Here is a 23,727-nt window from a genome sequence, read left to right as displayed (position 1 = left end):
ATGGCTGCGAAGACCATTAAGTGGAAATCGTTGTCTGTTTTTTTTTTCCACTTAGCTTGCTTTTAATGGGAGACAATGTTGGTTTCCCACCTTTGCATGACTGACAGCGTTTTTGTCCAGAGGGACTGTATGCCGGACCAAACAGAAAGCAATGAAATACATACTGTTTAACATCAGCTTTTATCCTACTGTATCACCGTTTCATTGTGAGACTTGAAATCTGCTGTTGATTCAGTTCTCTGTCAAAGAGGATTTGTCTTAGAGACCAGGAGTAGGAGTTCAAGAAATGGACAACATCCAATCCAATGAAGGAGAAGTTAATCAGGAACTAATGCCTCGCTCATATTATCGTGTATCCGCCTTTCATTTCAGTGGTGTAGGAAGACACAATGCCGTAGTGAAAAAAAGGCTCAGGCATTGTGTTGGGAAAGGAAACGTGACAGCAGATTTAAATTGACCCATAGCTTTGGGCTGCCCCAACTTCAGTAATCAACACTTAACATCTGCTCCAGTACTGAAAACCAGCCAGTTAATCCATGAGCAAGGTTTAGTGGGTTAGAAGTACTATTGCCTTTAACACAGATAGTAATGGAAACACAGTTTTACACTTTACTGGCAGGCCAATCCAATTAACCAATATCAAACTATTGCTCACCACATTATGTTTACGTTTAGAATGACTATGTATGTTTTTCATCTGTCCTAAAATTTCTAACCAATTTGTTTTCATCAGATGTTTTCGTAGCAGCTCTAGAACTTACCTTGCACTTTACCTCCTGATCAGCTATTCCAGTCAAGGCAACAGGAAGAGTTAAGATGAGCCCTATAACGAGCAGTGCGGTTATGGCCTACCTGGTATGTGGAAATGCCGGGGAGCAGCCACGTATGTTGAAGTAGATGAGGGGGATTTGCCATCAGAGTAGGTGGACAAGCTGGGGGTACTCCGACCGCTTTCACTACCTCCAGTGTTAGAGATACAGGGCAAAGGGAAAGGGAGATTACAAAGGTTGAGAGGGGACAAAAACATCCTGTTATGTGAAGCATACTTACAAAGCTCAGAGGAGAAGCTGTGACTATAAACACTTGTGCCAGTGATTTGATAACCCAGCCCCTCATTGTGTTAATGTATGGTTTGTGGTTGTTGTAGAACAATTTTCTCATAATAAAAGACTGCCAACATATGAGCAAAATGGAACACTCAAGTCAATGACACTAAAAAGCAATCTTCCCCATCATCCTGCATTTTGATCACTGTCCTGTCATGCCTCCACAAGTTACATATTGGCCTAAAAAAATAAAAGGTCAAAGAAATGTGAATGGCTTTAGTTATGTATGCACAGAAAATAATGATCGAGGAAGTTAGTGGCCTTGTGCTCTGAAGGACTTGGTCTCTACATTACCTTGATAAGGTGGAAATTAAAAAAGTGCTCTAGTACGAAGGTTTTTAGTTTCTTACCAACCAAATACCAGTGGCAGATTAAAGCCCTACCTTATTACTGGTTAAAAAAATCACAAGCATACACAATCAAAATAACCATTCCACAGTTTTTATTCAACAAAATCTTTCTTATGTCTGGTTAACGATTATAAGAAGGAATTACTGTGGGGTCCTGACCCCAAGTTTTAGAACCAATGCTGCCGAACAGAACCTTCAATCCAAAGTCAAATGAACAATCTTCAGAATTTCAATATATTTAAAATGAATCCGCTTTAAAAAATAAAGCAACGTGCTTCATTCAACAAATGCCTTCAAAACTCCTTCTTCCTGCAGATACAGTTATACAGCTAAGCTCTCGGATTGATAGCAGAACAGTCTTTTGACTATCTAAGGAATCCGTTCTGAACTTTAGAGCCATAGAACAAGTATAACTGATTCACAGTAGCCTCATATCTCTGACTGTTTAGGAAACACTGAGGAAGTTCACGAGAAATCCATTTGGAGCATCTTGGAAACCAAGTGAGATTGGAACCCTTTATATAGGAAGCTTTTACAGTCATAGAAGTTGAGAGGAACGTTCTTCATCTCAGTCCCAGCAACCCACATTTTGTTTTTGGGTCACCAGTGAAACATTTTGCCAATTTTCCAACTTGTTGCTTTTACTCCTTTCCTACTTCCATTTGGAACTCACCAACAAACCAGATCCTGCTAATGTACATAGCATTAATATATCTTGTCATGAATCATGGAGAGGCCTTGTTGTAAAAATGCTCAAATCTCCGGTATAATTTAATTTAGTAGTTGCATTAGAGAGGGACTATGGCCCCCGTGTGGTCTAGGACTCCTAGTTTTACCACTCCATGTGACCTGATATTGGATGAGCCAAAGACATTGTATGAACACATGTCCATTATTATTATTTTTTGAATACTTTGTTATTCGCCCTAGAGGGATTCTTTTTGGTTTGCTGCCAGGTTTCAGTCAGATGACTCTTCTGATTTATGACAGACTATGACTACTGATCAAACTGCTTTTAGATATATTTGAGTCATGAACACATTTCATATGACTCTTGAAGCATGAGAACATGAAAATGTTGGTGTCTGAAGGAGCAAAGATCCCAACTAGGTCCCCGGTCCTGTTTTCTGTCACAGAAAGGCTGGGTGATCAAGCCACTGACACACTCAGTTCCAAAAAGGACAAATACTCTACATTTGCTTTGTGGAAGAAACACAGAGAAAGTGAGAGAGTTTGCCCATGAGAGAGCGTTAGCTGACTGAATGCACAGTCTCCACCCCTAAGAGGGAAACAGCTTATCAGCAGTAATCTGGATGCTGGTAGATGAGATCATTTACACATACGTCAGTCTCGCTTAAGTGATCTCTTACACACATGCTAAAAATCCCACACGTTAGGTTCAGAAAACTGTTGTTGTCTAAATGCAGGACAGATCCCTGATACAAAACAGAGCATTTAATGGTGAAGATATTTGCCACCCAAAGACATTGTACTACGTCTTTTAACAAAGATGAAGAAGAAAAGTTAGGGTTAGAAGCACAGTTAGGGATCCTGCAAGACAGCCAGCAACAGACGAACAATTGTATTGAAGCTCACTCTGCCCATATGAACTTCGTCATTTTAAAAGCTGTCATTCTGTTGTGATTTAGGTTTTTGTTTGTTATTGTTTGAACTTTCTGGACTGATTTTTCACACTTTGATCCTCTTCTCTCAGCCATCAGTCACTATCCAATCTGCTCAGTCATCTCCCAGCCACTACTTAGCACCTGACCAGCTCTACCTGCTGCCACTAATTACCTCCAGGTCATTTGACCTGTTTGCCTACCTTTATATACCTGCCTCAGTCTCACGTGCACTGCTGCCGTGTATTCTACCAGTTCCTGTGTGCTCAGCCAGCTTGACTCTGTCTATGCTCATGTTCAGCCCCACCGATGTTTGGTTCCAGTGTCTGCGTGCTGCTCAACACTGCTTTGCCCCTTGAGAGATCCAGCTGCTTGCTCTGCCTGTCCTGGTGGTTCCTCGGCCTGCATCATCTACTCTGGTCAGTTCCTTCCCTACGTCCTTGGGTTCCAAGATGGGGGCGCCCTGAGAGGCTGCGGCTGCTACGGTTCTCGACGACCTGCGAGCATTTCTACAAAATATGTCGCCTAGCACGCTACAAACTATTCATCCATCCAGTTATGACCGCCAGCGTCTGCTGGAGTCACGGTAATTAAGTGTTTTTGGACTCATAACTACAATCACTCTAGATTGTTTATGTAGGTTCGAAGTGCTTCGGGCACAAGTCCAAGAGGCCTACAATTCAGCGGACTCGCTAAGCAGCCCATGCCGGAGGAGGACCAAGCTAAGACGGTGTGACCGGTGGCAGAAGTGCAGCTGTCGAGGTGGGCTAACAGCTAAGCTAAAAGCTAACCCCTACAAACTTGAACTCTCTTCAAAGAGGGAGTTTAAAAACTGCTGCGACAATAAAGTTTATCTAAGTCTAAGGGTCTGTTCGGTCACTACCTACATCTTCTGGACCACTGCCTTATCTGCCAATATTCAACTTTTCTACAATAAACCTTTTCAAAACGTAACGCTGTGTCTGGCTGAATATCGGGTTCCCCGGCTCTACTCATCACACATTGATTAAAAGCTGTCACACAACCCTATCTCTCAGGTTGACATAGTTGTGTCAGCTTTAATTATTCTTGTTATCATTGCTAAACTGTTGGGGGTAATTTAAGACTCAAATCTTGCATCTCATTTGTCATTGCAACTGATGCCACTTAGCATGATTTTCAACCTTTTTATTCAGACGACTGTCAGGTTCATGTTCTCTTTACCTTGGAGCATTTTGCTGTCAGTCACTAATATAGATTCTAAAGTATTTTTAGTACATAAAAAGTTCACAATGGATCAAAAGGCAAGTGCTTTTTTCAGCCACTTTTAAAGTATGATTCATTCTACAGAGTGAAGTCATCCTCACCAAGGTTTGGGTTCATTGTCAGTTTAAGACCAAGGTTTCTGAGTCATGATTCATCAAAAATCATCTTCTCAAAAAAGAAAACAATCTTGATTACGTATTCTACTAAACAAATCGAGGTACACTATCAAACTACATCTTAATAAATAGCATAACATGAACATACACTACCAGCCAAAAGTTTGGACTCACCCTTGTCATTCAATGGCTTTTTCTCATTTTTATGACTTTCTACATTACAGAAACATAGTGAAGAAATCAGAGTAATGACTCAAAGCTATATAGAATTGTGTATCAAACACAACATTTTGAAATAACTCAAAACATTTAATATATTTTAGCTTTTTCTACATAACCCCCTTTTGTTTTGATTACTGCTTTGATCACTCTTGGCCTACCCTCAACAAACTTAATGAGGTTAGTCACCTGAAATAGTTTTCCAGCTGTCACAGAGTCCAAGAGGTGGTAATAAAAACAAAGACAAACCATTGAATGAGAAGATGAGTCCAAACATTTTACTGGTAGTGTAGATTTTTACCTAAAGCATGGATTTGCCTCATCTGTTCTTTATTTGTTTATTTCTTAATAGGACAGGCGTGAGAAGTTTAAGCTTTTACCAAACTCTACATCATTCCTAAAGGCCTAGAACGCAAATGAGACAACCTCAGATGCATAACAACATATGCTGTATGAGGGTGTTCCAGTCTATTTAACTAGAAATAAGCTAAAAGACAGAATCCAAGCAAAATCCACACTTTTGTGTAGTTAGCAGCAGACATTGTGGACTCACTCTATAAAATAAAGGCTATTGGCAGATTGCTGGTCTGTAGTATTAAGGTGTGTATTATACAACACATTAATGAGTATTATTGAATAAATTGCCCTAATGTGTGTTTAAATAAGATGCAAAGGCAATGATGTGTATATAAAGAAGCTTTAGTGAGCTGAACCACAGATTCAATTTACTGGCCTGTAGCATTAGCACAATGGCCTTAAGGAAAAGAAATTACTGCAAATGATCTTACAGAAGCAATTGTAATTGGCCATTAAACAGGTAAAGGTGATGTTTATGTTCCAAAAGGTAAATAAAAACCAGATTGTTCAGAGGCCAAAGTCAAACGCTGTATTTTAGACTGTTTTGGCCACACATAGCAAAATAAATGTTCCCAAAGACAGAAAAGGTAAGGCTTCTTTGGAAAGGAAAAAGGCTCATTTGTATAAAAAGGTACCTAGAAGCAAGACTTGGCTTTGCATAGTATCATAAAACAAACACAAGAACTTTTGGAATAATGCCAGAAAGAGATTCTTGAGTAAAATGTGAGATGATCTGTCCCAGAGCCAGACATTAGCCCAGACCTGGCTAATGACTGCAGAAAATCATTTTACAAAATTACCAGTAAGAAAATAATCTTAAAGTGTCACGATGGAACAGTCAGCATCCAGAACGTCAGACAGAATTAAAACAGAGGGAAAAAATGTATTTATCTTATTTTAATTGAACAGAAATAGCATGTTAAAAGCAATTTAGTCATCTTAATAACCAATGGAAATTTTTTTATTGCTATTACAGTGATCAAACCCTATTGCTCAGCAGCCTATCGGAGGTCTCTGCTGGTGTTTTAATGATTTATCTTTGAGAGGCCTCTAATCATCATCTTAATCTCTTTACCATCAGCCTAACCTTTAGCTCCCTCCATCAGATTGAAGTCAGCATGATGCCTGGGCCGCTCCAAAACATTAACAGTGCTTCCAGTCAGAAAAATTAAAAGATGACTTGGGCTTAAATCTGATGGGTGTATGCATAATTGCCGACTGTATTTATAAAGCACTTAAAAAAAAAAGTGCACTAAAATGTATACCAAAAACATACAATAAGATAAAAAAAAACAAGTCAAAAAGAAAATATAAAAATATGGGGTAGATTTTTCCACCTTTGAGGAGCAACAATAGAGAATGTCCTGCCCCCTCTGAGTTTTAAGAGTTTTATGGCCATGCAAAGCTATAATATCCTCCAAGCAATCCAAGAGTGTTAGACTGAAAAGCTATCCCTGTAATGGCAGAAAAAACAGTATAGCAGTCAAATGTAATTTCATACCTTCTAAGTATGGAACCTGCAGGCAAATAAATCTAACCAATTTTAGACTTACACTTAACATGACTTCTTCACCTTAGGTTTTATTTATGAAATGTATAAAATTTTAACTTGCAATAAGAAGCAAGAACTTTTGTCGCAACACATAAAATCCTGTTTTTTTTTTCTAAACATGAACAACATGCTAGAATTTCAATTTGGCCCAGTTGTCTACAGACATCTTCAGCGATCTTAAAAGAAGATACATCATGTACATTTTAAACTTAAAAAAACGTTTCTTACAGATTCATATGAGCACAGGGAGTGTTGACCATGACCAGGTATTATTCGGGCAAAACAAAACAACAGTAGATATGACGTCAAAGGCAGGCAAACAACAAGGTCAGTAATTGAACAAACATACATAAAAAGAGTCCCCCCAACCTTATTAAAGTTAAATGTCAAATGAATCTACAATGAGTTAAACCATGCACCACAACAACCACGTCAACAAACGCAAGTGACCAGAGCAAGCAGAATAAGAACATCTTGTGGTCCTCTGTATATGCTTTGAGGTATACCCATGAAACTCAACAACAACACAATACCAAACATCACAAAACCTCCTAACTACTCCACAAGGGGAGAGGAGACACAAACGAGAGAAAGACTACTGCTGTCTTTACCGTTAGGAGGTGGTAAATTGAGGTGCAGGGATGTCCTAGGCTTAGGACCGGGTTGGGGGTCCTGTTTGAACCCTAAGGGCGTAGGGAAAACCAAGCAATGGGGAAAAGATGAAGCTCGTGGGCAGTGGTTGGACAACCCTTTGAGCAGGGATTGCAGAGTGTGACTAGGAGAGTTATAGTAACGTTGATTTCATCAGTGTGTGATATTGTGAAGAGCATTGACAGTTTCATGGCTTTGGTGCAAGAATTAAACAAACTAAACCTTCATGATTGAAAAAACAGTGAGTATAGTAAAGTACATGCCAAGTAGGATACTCTGTTTCCAATTATAGCTCGTGAATCTAAAGCGAACTGAGAAGCCACAGAGTAAGAGTTTCCAGCACATGATGAATCCACATTTAACCAAAACCCACGCCAAGTGCAGTTAATTTAGAAAGCCCTTAACAGCACTCCATTCGTTAGGACTGGTGAGCTCAGAAAGAAAAAAAAAGAGTTGACTGGATATGTTGCTGCTTTGTTGAAGTCCAACAGCGTCTTTTCAAGGGATTTGTAGCGTCCTTACAAAATTAAGCGTTTTAACACTTTGAAAACAGATTTTAGGTACTTCAGATTGCAGCTTTTTGCTGGTTTGTTTTCCTTCCTTTAAATCTGACAGCACCAACAATCCCAGTAACTCATCCAGTGCACGGGGTTTGTCTCAAACTGGCTTTAATACCTCTGAAATAAGGGACGTAGTTGTGCTGCTGAAGCATTGCCAGGGTGGTGGGGTTCAGCTGTAAAGACAAGCTTGCACTGCCACCTGCTGGTATGGGGGAGTACTTGCCAAGGCCCACAGCACTACTGCTCCCTTCAGCCCTGCAATAGTGTGCAGGGAAGGAGGATGTATTCCTTGCCGAGGTGGCGGGGCTCTTAACACCACCCAGGTGGGGTATAGGTGAGGGGAGAGAACTGGAGTCACGGGGCAGGCTGCTGTATTTACCACCCATGTGTACCCCTGGTCCTGGATCCAATTGCATAAGAAATATGGAATTACTCATCAAAGTTTAGTTGTTTGTTAAGTCTTCTGTCCAAAACCCTTAAAGTGTGTTCACAAGCATTTTCTAAATAATAAGGCATTTGCTCGACAATAACAATCTGTGCAAAAGACAAAAATATTACATTTAAAAAAATGTTCCCCGGTACTTTCCTTGAAAATGTTATGTATTTATTATTATTTTTTGTTTTTTTCTACATATTATTACTTTTATTTATTTGAAGCAGAGGCAAGTCACCAAGGAAGAAAAAGAAGCGAAAAAAAAACCTAACAAACACCAAAAAAGCATCCATGTTGATGTTCATATCCAGGTAAGATCTCATTTTCATTTTTAAATGTTCCAAATCAATTAAAAACTTTCAAAGGCTGAAGAATAGCTTTGAAATGTAGAATAGTTAATGTGGGTTTTACCTGCTCTGCTGTAGTTCTGAGGAGAACGGGACGGGGTGTACCGACCGTATCCCCCCAGAGAGCTGTTGGAGCTGGGGCTGGAGGGCCTCCGCTGACGGGGGGACTTCTCCCCATCACCCTGGATACACAAACACACAAAATGGCAGAGAACGTCCTGTTTCTGTCTCTGGCTTCAGTTGCGACAGAAGACAAGAATGCCGACAAAATTCCATCACTGACATACTCCTGATAAAACTTTATGTAACTACAGAATACAAAGGGTATATTTTCTTAATCCTCAGCAGACATTACTGAGATGACAGGGATCAACTATGATGATTTGCAGGTTTCTTCAAGTGGCGCATAGTTTTTGGTGTAAGTTCTATATGAAAATGAATCTAAAAGGTACAAAGTACTTCCTTTAATCTTCATGTTTTCACATATCAGGACTTCACCAATGCTCATCTTTTCCACTGACTTAAACATCACCCACTATTACACCGTGTTATCTGTCGTTTGACTAATATACAGTCACAAATTCAGAACCAGCGAGTCAAAAACTCCTGTCCATGATCCGATAGGTTGTACAACCATGTTAGAAGAATAAGCAAGTCATAATCTTCTATATGGCCTCAGCTATCTTTCACATGAGTGCAGACATTCTCACCCATCCTTCCATACAAATTCACCTGAATTCTCCGAAGATTCGATGAACAGCTCTCAAGCTTTTCAGTCAAGCTAAGATCTGATTACAATGCTACTGAATTTTTCCTGCAGCCACTCTGTTGTGTATTTGCTGCTGTGTTTGGGATCACTGTCCTATTAAAAAGCCAATTAAGAGCAAGTCCATCTGTATTATGTCATGGATTGTGACAATGCCGTCAGGAAAAACTCTCCATATGAGAATCCAAATAGTGTGGAAAGGGCTTTCTATCCCTTCCCAGGGGAAGTGCAACATCAGTAACATCTCAAGTATTATTTTTGGTGTTTTTCCAATATTGTATTTCGTTAACACACTTCTAAATGCCCTAGACTGGAAAAGTGTGAGAACTACAACTTCATAGAGATCTAGAGCGATATCGCATTTGCTAATGTTCATAAATCAGAAATTTTCAATTCGTTCTAATGAAAGCTGTACACATGGACATTGTTGTTTCCTTTGCTTTAAATAAATCAAAGGATTATGTTTCTTTTCCACAACCCAATTACCCACCCAATGATACCTGCCTTTTTAATATTGTGGTGATGTTTTCCACTTCGTGGCTTCAGTAGAAAAAAATGATTTGATTTGAAGCAACATCAGGACAATGTGAGATTATGTAACATAAATCAACAAAACTAAACAGTTAACATTTTCGTTTTTCTTATGCATTACCGCATGTCAAAAAAACAGGCAGGTTAGATAGAATGAAAAAAAGGTGCTTATTTCACAGATTTCATGTATTACTATAATTAATTACTGAATGGGCCATTAAAGCTCTGACATGAGATACTTTTAAATAACTTTTTTGATGAATACAAACATTTAAACACTGTGTTACAAAAACAAAGGACATCTAAAGCAGTGGTCCCCAACATTTTTGGCACCATGGACCGGTTTAATATCAGACAACACTTTCAGAGACTGGTCTTTAAAGTGTGGGGGATAAATACAACAAAATAAAACTGTATGACCAACGCAAAAACTATGGTATTTTTAAAAATATATGTATATAAATATCTGCAAATATAAGTTGCATGAAAAATACAACTCACCATAATGTCAAATCAGTGGGAGCCCTGAACTTGACGGTCCCTTCTAGGGTCAATGGGAGACAATAACACCCGAAGTGTTTTGCTTGCATCCCGTCTACGTCCTAATTTTACTTTTCTCATAGCAACAATCCTTTCAACAAGCCTCGCCTAGAATTTCATGGCAAATGGTTTTGGTGGTGGGAAGGACCGATTCTTCACTAGTAATGAACGGCTTCTTAGCCTTAGCAACACGGGTTATCCAGCAAGTGTGACCCTACCTGTGCATTTACTGATGTTATCGAGACATGCATCTTGACATATGTCAGGAGTGAATCATAGACGGATGTAACAGACACAATCCTTTTTCAAAGTAAAAACAAATAATTAAAAATTGTCCTGAGTCAGATAACATATAAGACGTAAATTATGTAACAATAATAATAATAATAATAATAATAATAATAATAATATTAATAATAATAATAATAATAATAACAATGTTGTGATGAATTTTTTCTATGTGGCCCTATACCATATTTCTCACAGACCAGCACAGGTCCATGGCCCGGTGGTTGGGGACCACTGCTCTAAGAAATAGCACAGGTGCCGAGACATGACAAAATATGACAAGATGTGACACAGAACAACTACAGAAAAACTAATGATAATAATATTAAAAAATACAATTATTATTATCACAAAAGCACTCCTTAGTTAAACAAAAATTGGGAATGTCTGCCCACTGTCTCATCATCATCATCTGCTTTCCTTTAAATATGGAACCTGGAGGAAGGGAGGGAAATAAATAAATAAAGAAAGAAAGAAAGAAAGAAAGAAAGAAAGAAAGAGGAAGGGGGAGTTCTGTGCAGTGAGTCATCGTGTCACATTACCTCAGTAGGCGTAGGAGAAAGCAGCTGGGGGGACTGCAAATGAAAAACAGCGAGCAATTAGGATGAACTCATATGTGAGGACTTATATGAGTTACCATCCAGCAATGAGATTGGCAACTTGGTTTCAGTGAAAAATGACTGAGTGAGCAACATGATGTGGCAACAAAGTAAAACGTTTCATATACAAGCTCAGGGTAATGAAGCTGAATGCAGCATTGAGGAAGGTCTGTGCTGGTGGGGGAAAAGAAACCTTGATGAATGGCCTCTCTGTCATCAGCCGAAGAGAATAATAGGGGAACAGCAAGATAAGAAGCAACAAATGGATACTAGCTGAGAGGGAGAGGGAGCAGAACATGCAGTCCCCTGCAAAAGTAGTCATTCCTCTTGAACTTTTACACAAGGCACATTGTCAGCACAAACTTCATCAGGATTTCATGTGAAGGACTAGCAGAACGATGCACTGAATCACACTAAGGTGAGAGGAACAATATAGTACATCTTTAAGATGTTTACCCTTACTACGACGCTTCTGAGGTCAAAAGTCACATAAGAAGTACAGAGTCAATCTGTGTTCAACTTTATCTGAGTATAAATGCAGCGGTTCTGTCAAGACTGCAATAAACTAAAGCTAACCAATGCCTTGACCCGGGCTGGACGCCTGTAATAGTTCTGTAAAAGGAAGAGGACCAGAGGTCTCTCCACACCAACTCTGTGTCTGCTGTGAGATTGTAGCCTATGAATTTATTACACTGCAAAAAGGGAACTAAAAGTAAGTAAAGTTTTCTTGAAATGAGTGTAATTGTCCTTGATTTGAGCAGCTAAATAAGACTATTTGCCAATGGAATGAGTATTTATACAAGCCTAACCCCTAAAATGAGATATAAACAGGAGAATAATAATAGAATTAGATATCCTACACTTGAAATAAGATGACGGAGATGAATTGTACTTATTTTAAGTGCAAAAATCTTATTCCACTGGCAAATAGCTTTTTTTTTTTCTTATATACCTGCTCAAATCAAGGAACATTACACAAATTTCAAGAATATTTTACCTACTCTGACTTTCCTTTTTGCAGTGTACTCCTTCTAACTCTTAATAAAGTGATGTGTGACCAGCAGGAAGGTGCTATACCTCTCCATAGTGCCTCTCCTCAGACGGGTAGCTGACATAAGGAGAGTAGGAAAGCATGTCAGGCCTGTCGATGTTATAGATGGCCTTGGTCTTTGGAAGTGCTGCCAGGTCCTTGTAGTCCAGCGTCTCCTCTCCCAGTTTGGCCTAGGACCAGAAAACAGGGGGAAATGTTTTTACCCAGCGTCGTCTTTGTTCAGATGACACACATAAGATCTTTAGAACAGCGAGCAGAAAGCTGCAGCACGGTTAGCAGCCGTACATAGATGACTCTGCTGGGCGACCCGGAGGCACTGGATGCAGGAACTGAAGTGATGCTCTCAGAGGAGGTCCTGGTCACCTGAAACACAAACTCCCACTGTTTAAATGTTTAAACAGCCTGAAGAGGACAGCTGAGAAAGGTGGCACACTCAGACACTTAAAGCAGTCACTGACAAGGAAATGTGAGAACCCGGAACAAATGGCTTGATTAAGGGTTTCCACGCACATCTGTGTCTGGAAAAACACACAGCTTGGACACCTATGTGTTATTCATGCTATGTTTGGGTTAGTTAAACACCAGAGAGATTGATTTTTCGCTACAGCTTTGCTGCTGGTGATAAGCTTCTTGAAGGAAAGCATATATTTAAACAGAATGAATAGAATAAAGTTATTACTCGTCAGAATGTTGATTCAGTTTTAGAGTCCCTGTGTTCCCTGAGGGATATATTGGCGAAAAAGGGAAAACAAAGAGAGAGCCCTAAACGTCACTGTTTTCTTTTTCTGCTTGTGACGAGTCGTCATTAATAAGAGTTATTGAAAATGTTCCAAAATATGACTTTTTAATCACTGAAAATGATTCAAATAGTTTTTTGAAATTTACAGAAAACTGATTTAAACTTCAGACGTTTGATAAGTTGTTTATGTGAACCAATATAAATGGCTCAAGAATATAGCCTTGAGGAACTCCATGAAGTTTCTTAGCTCTGTTAGCATTATAACAAACTGCCGCCCTTTTGCAGCTGAAGCTAGTTAACCCTTTGTGGACAATACCATAAAACCCATGCTTATAAAGTGTCTTCATTAAAATATGATCAGTCACGGTGTCAAATGCTTTTGATGAATGGATGAATGCTACAGGAGAATCCATCATTTTTAAGTGCAGAAGTAACTCTATCAACTATGATGAATTATGGTCTAGATGACGGAGAATCCTTTCTGTACCCACAACACCACAAAACATGCCTTTATTATCAGAAAAAGGGAGACATTTGTCTTGCATCACAGCAAAGTTGCTTACAGACATATAGTGAATAGACAAAAGAATGAAAAAGTCTGCATTGTCAGATGTGCAGATGATGATAACCCATGTTTCAGGATTGACTGATGTACAAAAGCATCAGTCTTTTAACCTTAGGAAACTGTGAAACCCTGCAGCTTTGACTTGATGCTACCAGTCTCGTAATTATTTCTAGTGTTTTTGAAAAATATGGTTGAACAGATATTGGTCTGTAGTTTTGAAAACAAAATGGTATGTCTGACTTAACCAGAGGAATAACTTCTACTACTTTTAAATGATCTGGAACATTTGTTGTTTTCAGAGATTAAACATTATCATAACCAGCAGACTAGTCTTTACGTTTACCAGTTATGTGAGTTATTTATTGAAAACAAATGGGGTCAAAAAAAGAGATCACAGAAGTGTTTTGCTATATAAAGTCCAGAGGATTTCCATGACTAGGAGGAATTTTCTGAGCTAATTTATAACCAATACTGACATAGGAATGATTATATTTTTTGGTTGTATCAAAAGAGTTAGTATCAGGGAATACGGAGGGCAACTATGAATTCTATTTTCTCTCTTTGTAAAATTAGATTCAGTACTTCCCAGGGAGCTTTAATATCATTGCAACACTTACATTTTTCACTAAAATATTAATTTTTTTCAGTTTTGATTAGGTTATACTTATTCCTGTAAAATTTAGAAACAATAATTTGTAGAGCAAATCGGTCTTTTAGTCAACCTTCCCACCCTTTGATATGGAAGGTTATTGTTGTTGGTGATTAGATTAACAAGACTATCTCCGGATGAATTCAAGTAGTTTAATATGTCATACTGTAAACGTATCACACTAAATACAGATTTTCTATTAGTGAAGCTGTGTGAGCAGCTCATAAACGCCAGTCATCACTTAAAGCACACAAGCCGAAAAAGAGAGTCGAAGTCCTGTTGCATTTGATCTTTATCATCATGAACAAATATTTCGAGCTTATTAAATAATTTGTGTCCATGCACGAGCTGATCACCACCATCATCATTGTCACACTGTTCACATCTGCGAGCTGTAGACTGCAGAAGCAACGGTGCATGGCAGAAAGGTAAAGCTAGCAGTGTCAGAGAGTTAGAACCAACCCATGCAGCTAATCACTGTGGTAGGAGGCCAGTGTGGGTAGTTTGGAGATGGGCTTGCAAGAACTTACAGGGGCACAGACCTGATCATTAGAGCCATCACTGAGCTGTATCCGGACCTGCTTCTGAGAAGAGGTGTCATGATAAGGAGATAGATCACCGGGCTATTGATGGAATGATAATGTTATATGGTTTGCTGATGATATAAAGCTATTAATGCAACATCAACAGGATGTACTTGTTACCCAGATAGGATTGGGTTATGATAAAACAACATGAAATGCTATACAAAAGCAAAGAAAGAAAAAAAAATAGTGTTCTGATCATGAGTATCAGCTTGAGGGTCGGATCAAGTTTTTTTTTCTAAATGATCTTTATAAGAGTCACTGACCGAACTGAACTCCTGATACCTTTAGATAATATGCTGTCAGTGTATGCAAGCCGGTAAAGAGTGCAGTCATATTTGGGAGGGTGAGTTTTCACAAATCCCAATCAAATTATAATCTATTGATTTAGAATTTGCTTGTATGACTGAACTAAATAAACAGTTTTTTCATATTTATATCTGATGTTTTTTGTTGTTTCTTTATCTGTAAAGTGCCTTGAAACAGCGTTTGTTGTCAGTTGGTGTTACATAAATAAACTGAATTGAACTGAAGGTAGTTGCCCGCATCAGTCATACATCTTAATTTTGCACATACATAAAACTAGAAATAATATAGAAGGAAATCCAGCACTGCCATATAAGCCATCTAATGTTGACAGTTAAAGATTGCACCCTGGTATCTTTAACATACCTTGCTCTTCTCCTCTTGCTTGGCTGCTTGTCTGCATGGGGGATGCCAGATAGAAGATCCTGAGGACGCAGAGACAAACATAGAAACTGTTACACATTTCATTAAGCTTAAGTGTATTTTTCAGAGTTTGGTTCTGATTGGAACAACACACCATTAATTCTGGGAATCCTTGTGCAAAACAGGTCTTTGCTGAACTAATGAAGATGTTAATCATAATTATTTAACTCAAACTGGGTGTCTGGGCATACAGCCCAACAGAGTTACAAATGACCATTTCCCTGATACTGATCTTGTGTTCAGATATGTCACACAACAAAAGGAATATTTCTTACAATATGGACACCTTCAGCATTTGTTATGTTCAGCTCAAACTTAGATCACTAACACGCACACATTCATACACTGAGACGCAGTTCGGTAGGCAATCTGGGGTTAAGTGCCTTGCCCAAGGGCACATCGACATATGGCAAGGGGAAGCTGGAATCGAACCCACAACCTTCTGATTGCCAGACGACTACTCAACCCATCAAGCCACTGTTACTTTGCAGGACGGACACCCTAACCCCTGCACCACTGTACCCTTTAAGGTCCGAGTTCATGTTTCAAACACTCAACTTACATTTTCAACTGAGGATGTTGGTGATCTCCAAGAATTTTGCACATTTTAAAAACAGTAAGTTTACCCAAAGTGCTGTACACTTTGTGAAAGAGATAAAACCAAGACATAAAATAGAACAGAGCCAATAAAAACAGCCTTTAATCTCTGGGCCAAACACTATTGCAAAGAGATGTGTTTTTAAAAAGACTTAAAAACAAGAAGGAACGATGAAGCTATAATATTTAAAGTCAACACGCTCCAGAGTTTGGGAGCCGTAAAAAGAAAAGCCTGCTCTCTAAGTTTCCACCTTGTTTTTGGGACAAATGAAAGCAGCTTGGCCGGCAAGGACCCGCGAAGGACGATAAGGCTGGAGTAGGAAAAAAGAGCATTTAAGCGTTTAACATTAGGATTTTTGAATTAATGCTGTGATGCACATGGTGCCAATAAGGGAAAGACCAGATAGATACTCATACCTGTGTGTACCAGTTAGTTAGATGGGCAGCAGCATTTTAAACAACCTAGAGATGTGCAAGGGATGCTTGACTGAAACCAGCATAAAGTCCATTGCAATAGTCAAGATGAGTTGAAATTAAGGCATGCATTATTATGTTCTAGTTATGCCTTGATAGAACTGGTTTAAGTTTTGCTATTTGCCTTAGTTAGGTTAACTTTTATTTTTGCAAAACAGAGCTGATCTGTTTATTAAATGTAAAATATGAGTCCTTAATTACTTCTAGATTTGTTACATGCTGTTTGATTTATGACTTGAGGCAACCAAAATAAAAATAAAAACAGGTTGTGTGGGTTACTATTCAGCCTGAATAAAATAACCTCTGTTCTGTTTTCTTTGAAGTTCAAACATTTTAGAGTTATCCAAGCCTAGACATTTTGAAATCAGTTTAACATTAGCTGGATGGAGCATGGATTATTAGATGTTATAGGCAGATAACTCTAGAAATCATCTGAGGAGTAGTGGATACAAATGTCATGCTTGCTAAGAAAAGATACAGAAGGGAGCAGGTGTAAAGAAAACAGAAGAGGACCAATAAGTGAACCCTGAAGAAGGAAGGAAAGAGGCACAGAGGTGGACAGAAAATGTTCAATAATAACGCAAACCATTTATTTCCATTATTGTTGCAAGCAAAGAACACATTTATTAAAGGGAAATTTGAAAATTTAAAAAAAAAAAACACATTTTGTGAATGGAGATTTGAAAAAAAAAGTTAAATTCAGAAATTAAACTTTGCAAAACTTCTTAATCAAAAATGATGTTCATGTACAGTAAATATATATATTTTTTTAACATTTTTCTTTTTTTCTTTTTTACAGATTAAATATTTTGAAATTTTATCTTTTCAAATTTCTCATTTTCAAATTGCGTTTTACAGATCACATTCTCTTCACTTCGAGCTCTCGACACGCACATTGACCAGTAAAAGTGCCCTTGTGAACGTCCATGCAGACCGATAGAAATGTGTCTTTGAAAATGATGCAATTCGTAAAACTGAATCTGAAAGAAAGAGATTTAAGAAAATAAAATCTCGAAATGTAACATCTGTAAAAAAAAAATGACACTTTTTTTTAAATTAAACATAATTTTTTGAACAGCAAAGCTACAGTCAAAACCATTTTTTTATTAAGAAGTTTTGTAGTTTTTTTTCTTTCAAATTTCCATTTACAAAACGTGTTCTTTGCCTGCAACAAATACTGCTCTCCACTGCTAGCACAGAAAACATGGAAGGCCTTGTGTGAATTGGAGTGCTAACCGACTGTTTCTAACCATCTCTGGCCATTACATCCATAAGAAAACACTCCACAACCACAGTTTAACAAAAATGGCCACTTTACAAAGTGTTTGAGAAGGGTATAACTGCAGAGCGTAAGAACGCCCCCACTGTCGGAACGCCCACACGCCAACGCAAACGCTGATTGGTTCGTTGATTTGCCCACTTCAATACATATATTTTTTCCCTCCATCTCCTTCATTCAGCGGGACGGACGAAAAATGTCCGTCCCGCTGAAAAAATCCGTCCCGACGAAAAAAATCCCTATCGCAGGGTATTAGTTTTACCTAGGGACCACATGTGATTTGTAATAATAACGGCGTTGTATGCAGACAGATATTAACCGGCTCGCGGTGTCAGGAGAAAGCAACAGCGCGAGGACTATTATGACTATTATATGTAGTAGCCGATAGAATTCTGTCCTGTCAGGATAAGGGCTTCTACTGGAGAAACACCCCAAATATGCGACTGCACGTTCAAAAATAAAGCTAAAAAAAAAAAAAAAAACAACTCACGAAATTTACCAGCGACTGTAGAAAAAAAAAAGAAAGCATACAGAGGCAGAGTTGACAGCGCTGCTTCTGTCACACAGCTGCAGCGCAGCGTATTGATTACATGTAATCCCAGGTAAAAACCAGATCCAAGCGAGTAGGCGATTGGACATTTTGCTGCATGGAGCCAGGCAAAGTTGGAGAAAAAAAATCCGCTTCCTAGCATAAAGTCTGAAAAAGAAGGACAAATATGCGTGTGGGGCATTCAAAATCCGGACTGTCACCTGCCTTACAACGGACGAAAGGTTCGGATGCTTTTGTGTAACTCTGCAATATTTTTCAATGTATGGTTTGTTTAATAAAAAAACAAGTGTCCTAGTGTCCTTTTATTTGCGCACCCATAAGCGGAGCAAAAATCGGGCATCCTCGGACGGAGCTCTGGAAGTTTGCTTACTTTCAATACAAATTCGAAATAATTTATTAAGTTAGACAATAATTTAATTCAATCAATTGGTCCCATGTAGCCCATAAAGGGGTGACGTTTTCAGTCAGTTGATTTATCTGGAAAACGGGTGAGAATTCACGGGATTCAGTGTCTGAAAACATAAAGTACATTTTCCTGAATTGACTTGTATTGTGTCTGACTGCACCTTGGTCTGACCTAAGATGGCCGCTCTGTCGGCACGCCTCCCACCCGACAACGCGGCGTCTACGTATACATGTCTGTGCGCAGAAGGACCCCCCAGTCGGAACGCCCCCAGTCGGAACGCCCCCAGTCGGAACGCCCCCAGTCGGAACGCCCCCAGTCGGAACGCCCCCAGTCGGAACGCCTCCACAGTCGGAACGCCCCCAGTCGGAACGCCCACACAGCTCTGCAGTTACTCCTTACTGAAGTGTTTTAGAAAACAGATTTTTTTTTCACCAAGAACCCATCTGCATGTGGACAGGATTATGTGTATTCCACAGTTTGGAACGTCCACCTAGATCAGACCTATGAACACCAACTCAACCCAACCTCACAATCCAACATGTGATAGATTTAAGAATAAACAGTAAGTCTGGGCCTCTGAGCAAAACAATCAGCGAATCCTGCTGGCTTCTAACTGAAAACTAAAACAGAGCCGTGTTGTATATGACCCTATTTCCAGATCCAGTGTCCAAGTCAAACAGAACCGAGCACAAGCTAGCCATATCTATACATTTTAGAACTCAGCTCCGACAACAGGAGAGCCTTCACTTCCCCCAAAGGGAAAAGCAGCGGTTGAAGTGACACAGTGAATGCAGCAGCTGCAGCAGTAAATCACATCTCTGCGAGTCTGTCAGTGTCATCAGAAAAAACATTGGTAGGACTCATTCCTCCTGCTGCCGTGCCATTTCTTGGAATCAGTGGTATCTATGATCCAGTATTTTTAGAAAAATGGAGGAATGTGAACTGATAGAAGGGAAAAAAAGCATAAAACCAACATGATGTTAAGTAGCACTGACACAGCATGTGAAAGCTGCCCTCACCCTGCAGATACATTTCTTCTCCTTCTCCAAACATCTGCTCACAGCGGGCACAGCGGGCACATGTGGGGTGGTAATGCTTCTCTCCAGCCTGTTGATCCAAATATGAAAACATGTTAGATGCATGAAGTGGAAATTATTAGCTGGGACTTTTAGAGAAATCATGAAAGGAACAGCGCTGTAGGAACTGTAGATCCCTCAGATTCAGAGACAGAAAATTCCTATTCTAACCAAATCTCGAGAGATTGAGAAACTTTAGCATGAACAGTTAAAATCCTAAGATATATAGATATATTTTCTATCTATAACAATACAGGTAAAGATCCAATAAAGCATCATCCTTTTGATGTGATGTAATTTAACAGTACCCAATAGTAATAGCCTTTCTAATTTTGACAGCACCCTTGCTTTCTAAACCCTCAAATAAATGTATGTTATCTTTGATTGGCTGAGGCCCACAGTGCAACTGGAAATGCACCACAACGGATTTTCTTCAGCTACAAAAAAAAAACGGTACTTAACAGATTTGGTCATTCTGTTCTATCCACAAGTCACAAGGTGGAGCTATTGTGCAGCAAAGAAAGCTATGCAGGGGTAGAACTGTAATGGAAAGAAGCTGTTCTTTGGCTGCATAAATGTTGCTGAATGTTCAAAACTTCCAGGAACCCCCTCCATAAGTCTATGACCTTCCTTTCACCCTCCGTTTCTAATGACCTGTGTGTTTAACACAGAGTTGTCATAGTTTGCTTCACATTTAGAAGATAATTGGAGTAATGTCACAGGAGTTTGAAGAGAATCCACATGGTGGTGTGATGGGGGGGGGGGGTGTTTTGGAGAAGATGGATGTGTTATATTTTAGTTTGGAAATTATTTCTGAATCTGTGTATAAGGTTTTCAATGGTCCATTTGGTTCCCTGTTATCACCAGAGGGGTCAATGTAAAGGCAAAACGTTACCATCTTAACCTTACAGCCCACAGTGGCCACAGATCTGACTACCTCCCTAGGATCATAGAGGAAATAGGGGTGGGTCAGCAATAATCCTTGATTCCCAAGTAAGCACCTCTCAGTCTGATAGGCTTAAAAAAAACACCTTTGGATCACAGATTAGACGCAGGATCTGAAAGCGGTTGTTGTCACACTCTATTTAGGATGAAGTCTTATGCAGGATAACATGGTATGTTTGGATGCCTTCACGTTCCTGTTGCTTCAAACATTGGGCTGCCATAACATCTGAAAGCCTTATTGGTTTTGCAGTTGGTCAACCTAAGTAAACAATCCTCAAACATACCCCCTAAATGACCTCTTGCCAAGTCTTTCAAGTGCTGCTAATGCTATCTAATGAGGCTAGGAGGCATCTTTGTCTGGTGAAGTCTTAACTGACTATTGGATGCTTTGGTGACTGCAGGGACTTGACTCGTGTTCTACACACGCCAGCTCCATGAAAAATCATATGATTTACATATTCAATGCTGTCTGCATATGTACTGAATTACATCCAAATCAGACCAAAATGATGTTTAGTGTTGTGCCTCAGCCATGATGAATATAAATATCAGACTGTAATCTCACAGCTATATGAAATATGAGACTGTAGGAGCTTCCTAGGGCCGCCCTCACAGCAAGACGCCTCCTGAGACCTTGAAAACATCCCTACAGATTCAAATCGCCCTGTCTCCCGTGGACCATCAGAAGGTTCACCAATGGAGAGCTGCTGCACTGTCTGTTTCCTGACCATAACAGACAATATTTCCTCAAAGTTGAACCAAAGCTAAGTACAGTCTATTTTCTGTGAAATCAGCATAGACACAGAAGCAAACAGCTATCACAGAAAAAAGCTGTCCCGGATTGTTCTCTCCGCTCTTGCAGGGACTGGACATTAACTGTGCAAAAGCAGAGAACTGGGTTAAGAGGCGTCTTCAAACTAGCATGCTATTCACAAGCAATTGGCCCATTTGTGACTAAGAGTAGCCTTCATAGGATTGATATGAGAAAAGTGCAGAGTGCAGCCCCACCAGAAACCCAGCAGAACCTCCTTAGGGCACCTTGATCCCAAAACAAGAACCACTGCCCAGCTTTCAATACCTGAACCAGAGCGCTCACTACTGTCCTTGAAATGACTGAACATCATTGGATGTCACCCAGTCACCAAAGCGGTACCCACTAGGATGAGGTTTGGAAGAGAAAACAGGAAAAGTTAGTCTGGGATAAAACAATTAGGGAATTGTTTATTTTTCATTGTGTTTTGAAGTGAAAACCTGAAGCTAAGCTACCTGCTAATGATCTTTTGAAACAAAGCTATGATGCTGATGTGTTTTGGGTTGTGTTTGAGGTTACAATAAACTTTATTTATATGAGGGTTTAAAGACTGACTCGTTACACTAAAATATGACTAAAAAGTCAGTTTAAACATGCTCTCTGTTGTCAGTTAGCATTAGCAGCTAACAGCTCACTTCTAGCTTTCGTATAACATTAATAAGGAACATAAATGTTGATTAATGGTATGGACAGTATGAAGCTAGCTGCTTTGCTGTTAGCTACATGTGGCTAGCTAACAGCTACGTTCTTCTGTCCGCCCATCCCTTTAAAGCTTATCTCTACCATCCTAGTTCAAATCTGTTATTTCCAGAGAAATAATTACCTTAATTTAAAATCAAATGTCCTAAAGGTTATTGATTTTTAATTCAGGAAATCATTGTTTATAATATTATTTTCTCATATAATGTGTTATCTAACTTTAAGTTGCATTGTGAATGGGTTGAACATAGGGCTGGGTTTTTATCGTACAGTTTTATCGACATCGTGAAAGATTTCTTATCATGATAAGAATTTGGGTTTATCTTGAAAATTATAAATTCCAATTAGTAATGTCTGAAAAGCCCAAGAACTGCCGGTATTGTCAGGATTGTTGTTTGAGCCGTTTTCTCCACTGTTGGTTTCTTCAGAGCATCAATAAATGTCAATAAATCAACAAAATGCATAGTTTAGTGATAAAGATCACATGTCTGTATGCAACTTGTTGAAACTTGATGAAACATATTTCAAATTTAGTTTTAATATATGTAAAGCCCCTTGAGATGACATGTGTTGTAAATTAGCACTATATAAATAAAATTTAAGTGAATATATTAATACATTATTAAATGTGTGTGTGTGTGTGTGTGTGTGTGTGTGTGTGTGTGTGTGTGTGTGTGTGTGTTTTAAGGACAGTGTTTGCATTTATGGGGCTATAATTGACATGTACTCACAGCTACAAAGTTACCTAAAACGACTACAAAAAGTTGGTAATAGTCTTTTATCATCATTTTTATCATTATAACAATAGTACCACAATATATGGTGATGAAATTTAAAGTCCATATTAACCAACCCTAGTTCAACACATGCAAATTGTTGTTCTAAATTAGTTAAGCTAATTTGACTTGCTCCAAATTCTTTAAGATGAACCTTGACTCTCTAGATTAAAGATCCTCACTGAACTCATTTTCATGGAGACAGCGTTCAACCATTTTATTTGTCCTTTTGTTCTTTTTGTGTGTGTAGTTTCTTTTATCTTAATTTTACTTAGTAGTTTTCATTAGGTTTCATTAGGCTAAAAGTTGCTGGTGGAAATATGTTTGACTTGAAGACGACTTATTTCTGTTAATAAATTCTTATATTTAAATGGTGATAGTGAACACTCATTTATTCCATATGTGTGCAGTATTTGCTGTTAGAGAATCCTAGAGCTCGAATTCATTTTCCACCTATTGTCCTAATCTCAAAGCCATTTTTGGCCCGATAGTCACAGGACAATGCTGGACAGACC

The 23,727-nt window shown here is 38.9% G+C and overlaps 1 protein-coding gene across 18 annotated transcripts in view; it reads right to left on the bottom strand.

Annotated features, from left to right (window-relative positions):
• Positions 1 to 23,727, bottom strand: part of ablim2 (actin binding LIM protein family, member 2) — a 108,213-nt gene that overhangs the window by 15,982 nt on the left and 68,504 nt on the right. For 4 of the 18 annotated variants that reach the window (XR_002428091.2, XM_021315834.2, XM_021315833.2 and 1 more), the window contains exons 7-16: positions 19,925 to 20,012; positions 15,543 to 15,601; positions 14,817 to 14,909; positions 12,619 to 12,696; positions 12,360 to 12,503; positions 11,226 to 11,258; positions 8,623 to 8,740; positions 7,894 to 8,178; positions 7,179 to 7,250; positions 853 to 960 (exon numbers count right to left, since the gene is read on the bottom strand). Coding sequence is in view for 17 of the 18 variants with exons in the window: in XM_021315834.2 (XP_021171509.2) it covers positions 853 to 960; positions 7,179 to 7,250; positions 7,894 to 8,178; positions 8,623 to 8,740; positions 11,226 to 11,258; positions 12,360 to 12,503; positions 12,619 to 12,696; positions 14,817 to 14,909; positions 15,543 to 15,601; positions 19,925 to 20,012 (1,078 nt within the window). In the remaining variant the exon portion in view is untranslated. The remainder of the gene's footprint in view (positions 1 to 852; positions 961 to 7,178; positions 7,251 to 7,893; positions 8,179 to 8,622; positions 8,741 to 11,225; positions 11,259 to 12,359; positions 12,504 to 12,618; positions 12,697 to 14,816; positions 14,910 to 15,542; positions 15,602 to 19,924; positions 20,013 to 23,727) is intronic. The other 14 variants (XM_021315835.2, XM_021315837.2, XM_021315838.2 and 11 more) reach the window with 14 other exon arrangements.

This window comes from Fundulus heteroclitus, chromosome 14 (genome assembly GCF_011125445.2).
Source record: "Fundulus heteroclitus isolate FHET01 chromosome 14, MU-UCD_Fhet_4.1, whole genome shotgun sequence".
In the NCBI taxonomy this organism is placed as follows: domain Eukaryota; kingdom Metazoa; phylum Chordata; class Actinopteri; order Cyprinodontiformes; family Fundulidae; genus Fundulus; species Fundulus heteroclitus.
The sequence above is the reverse complement of the archived record's forward strand: the minus strand, read 5'-3'. Positions and strand labels throughout refer to the sequence as shown.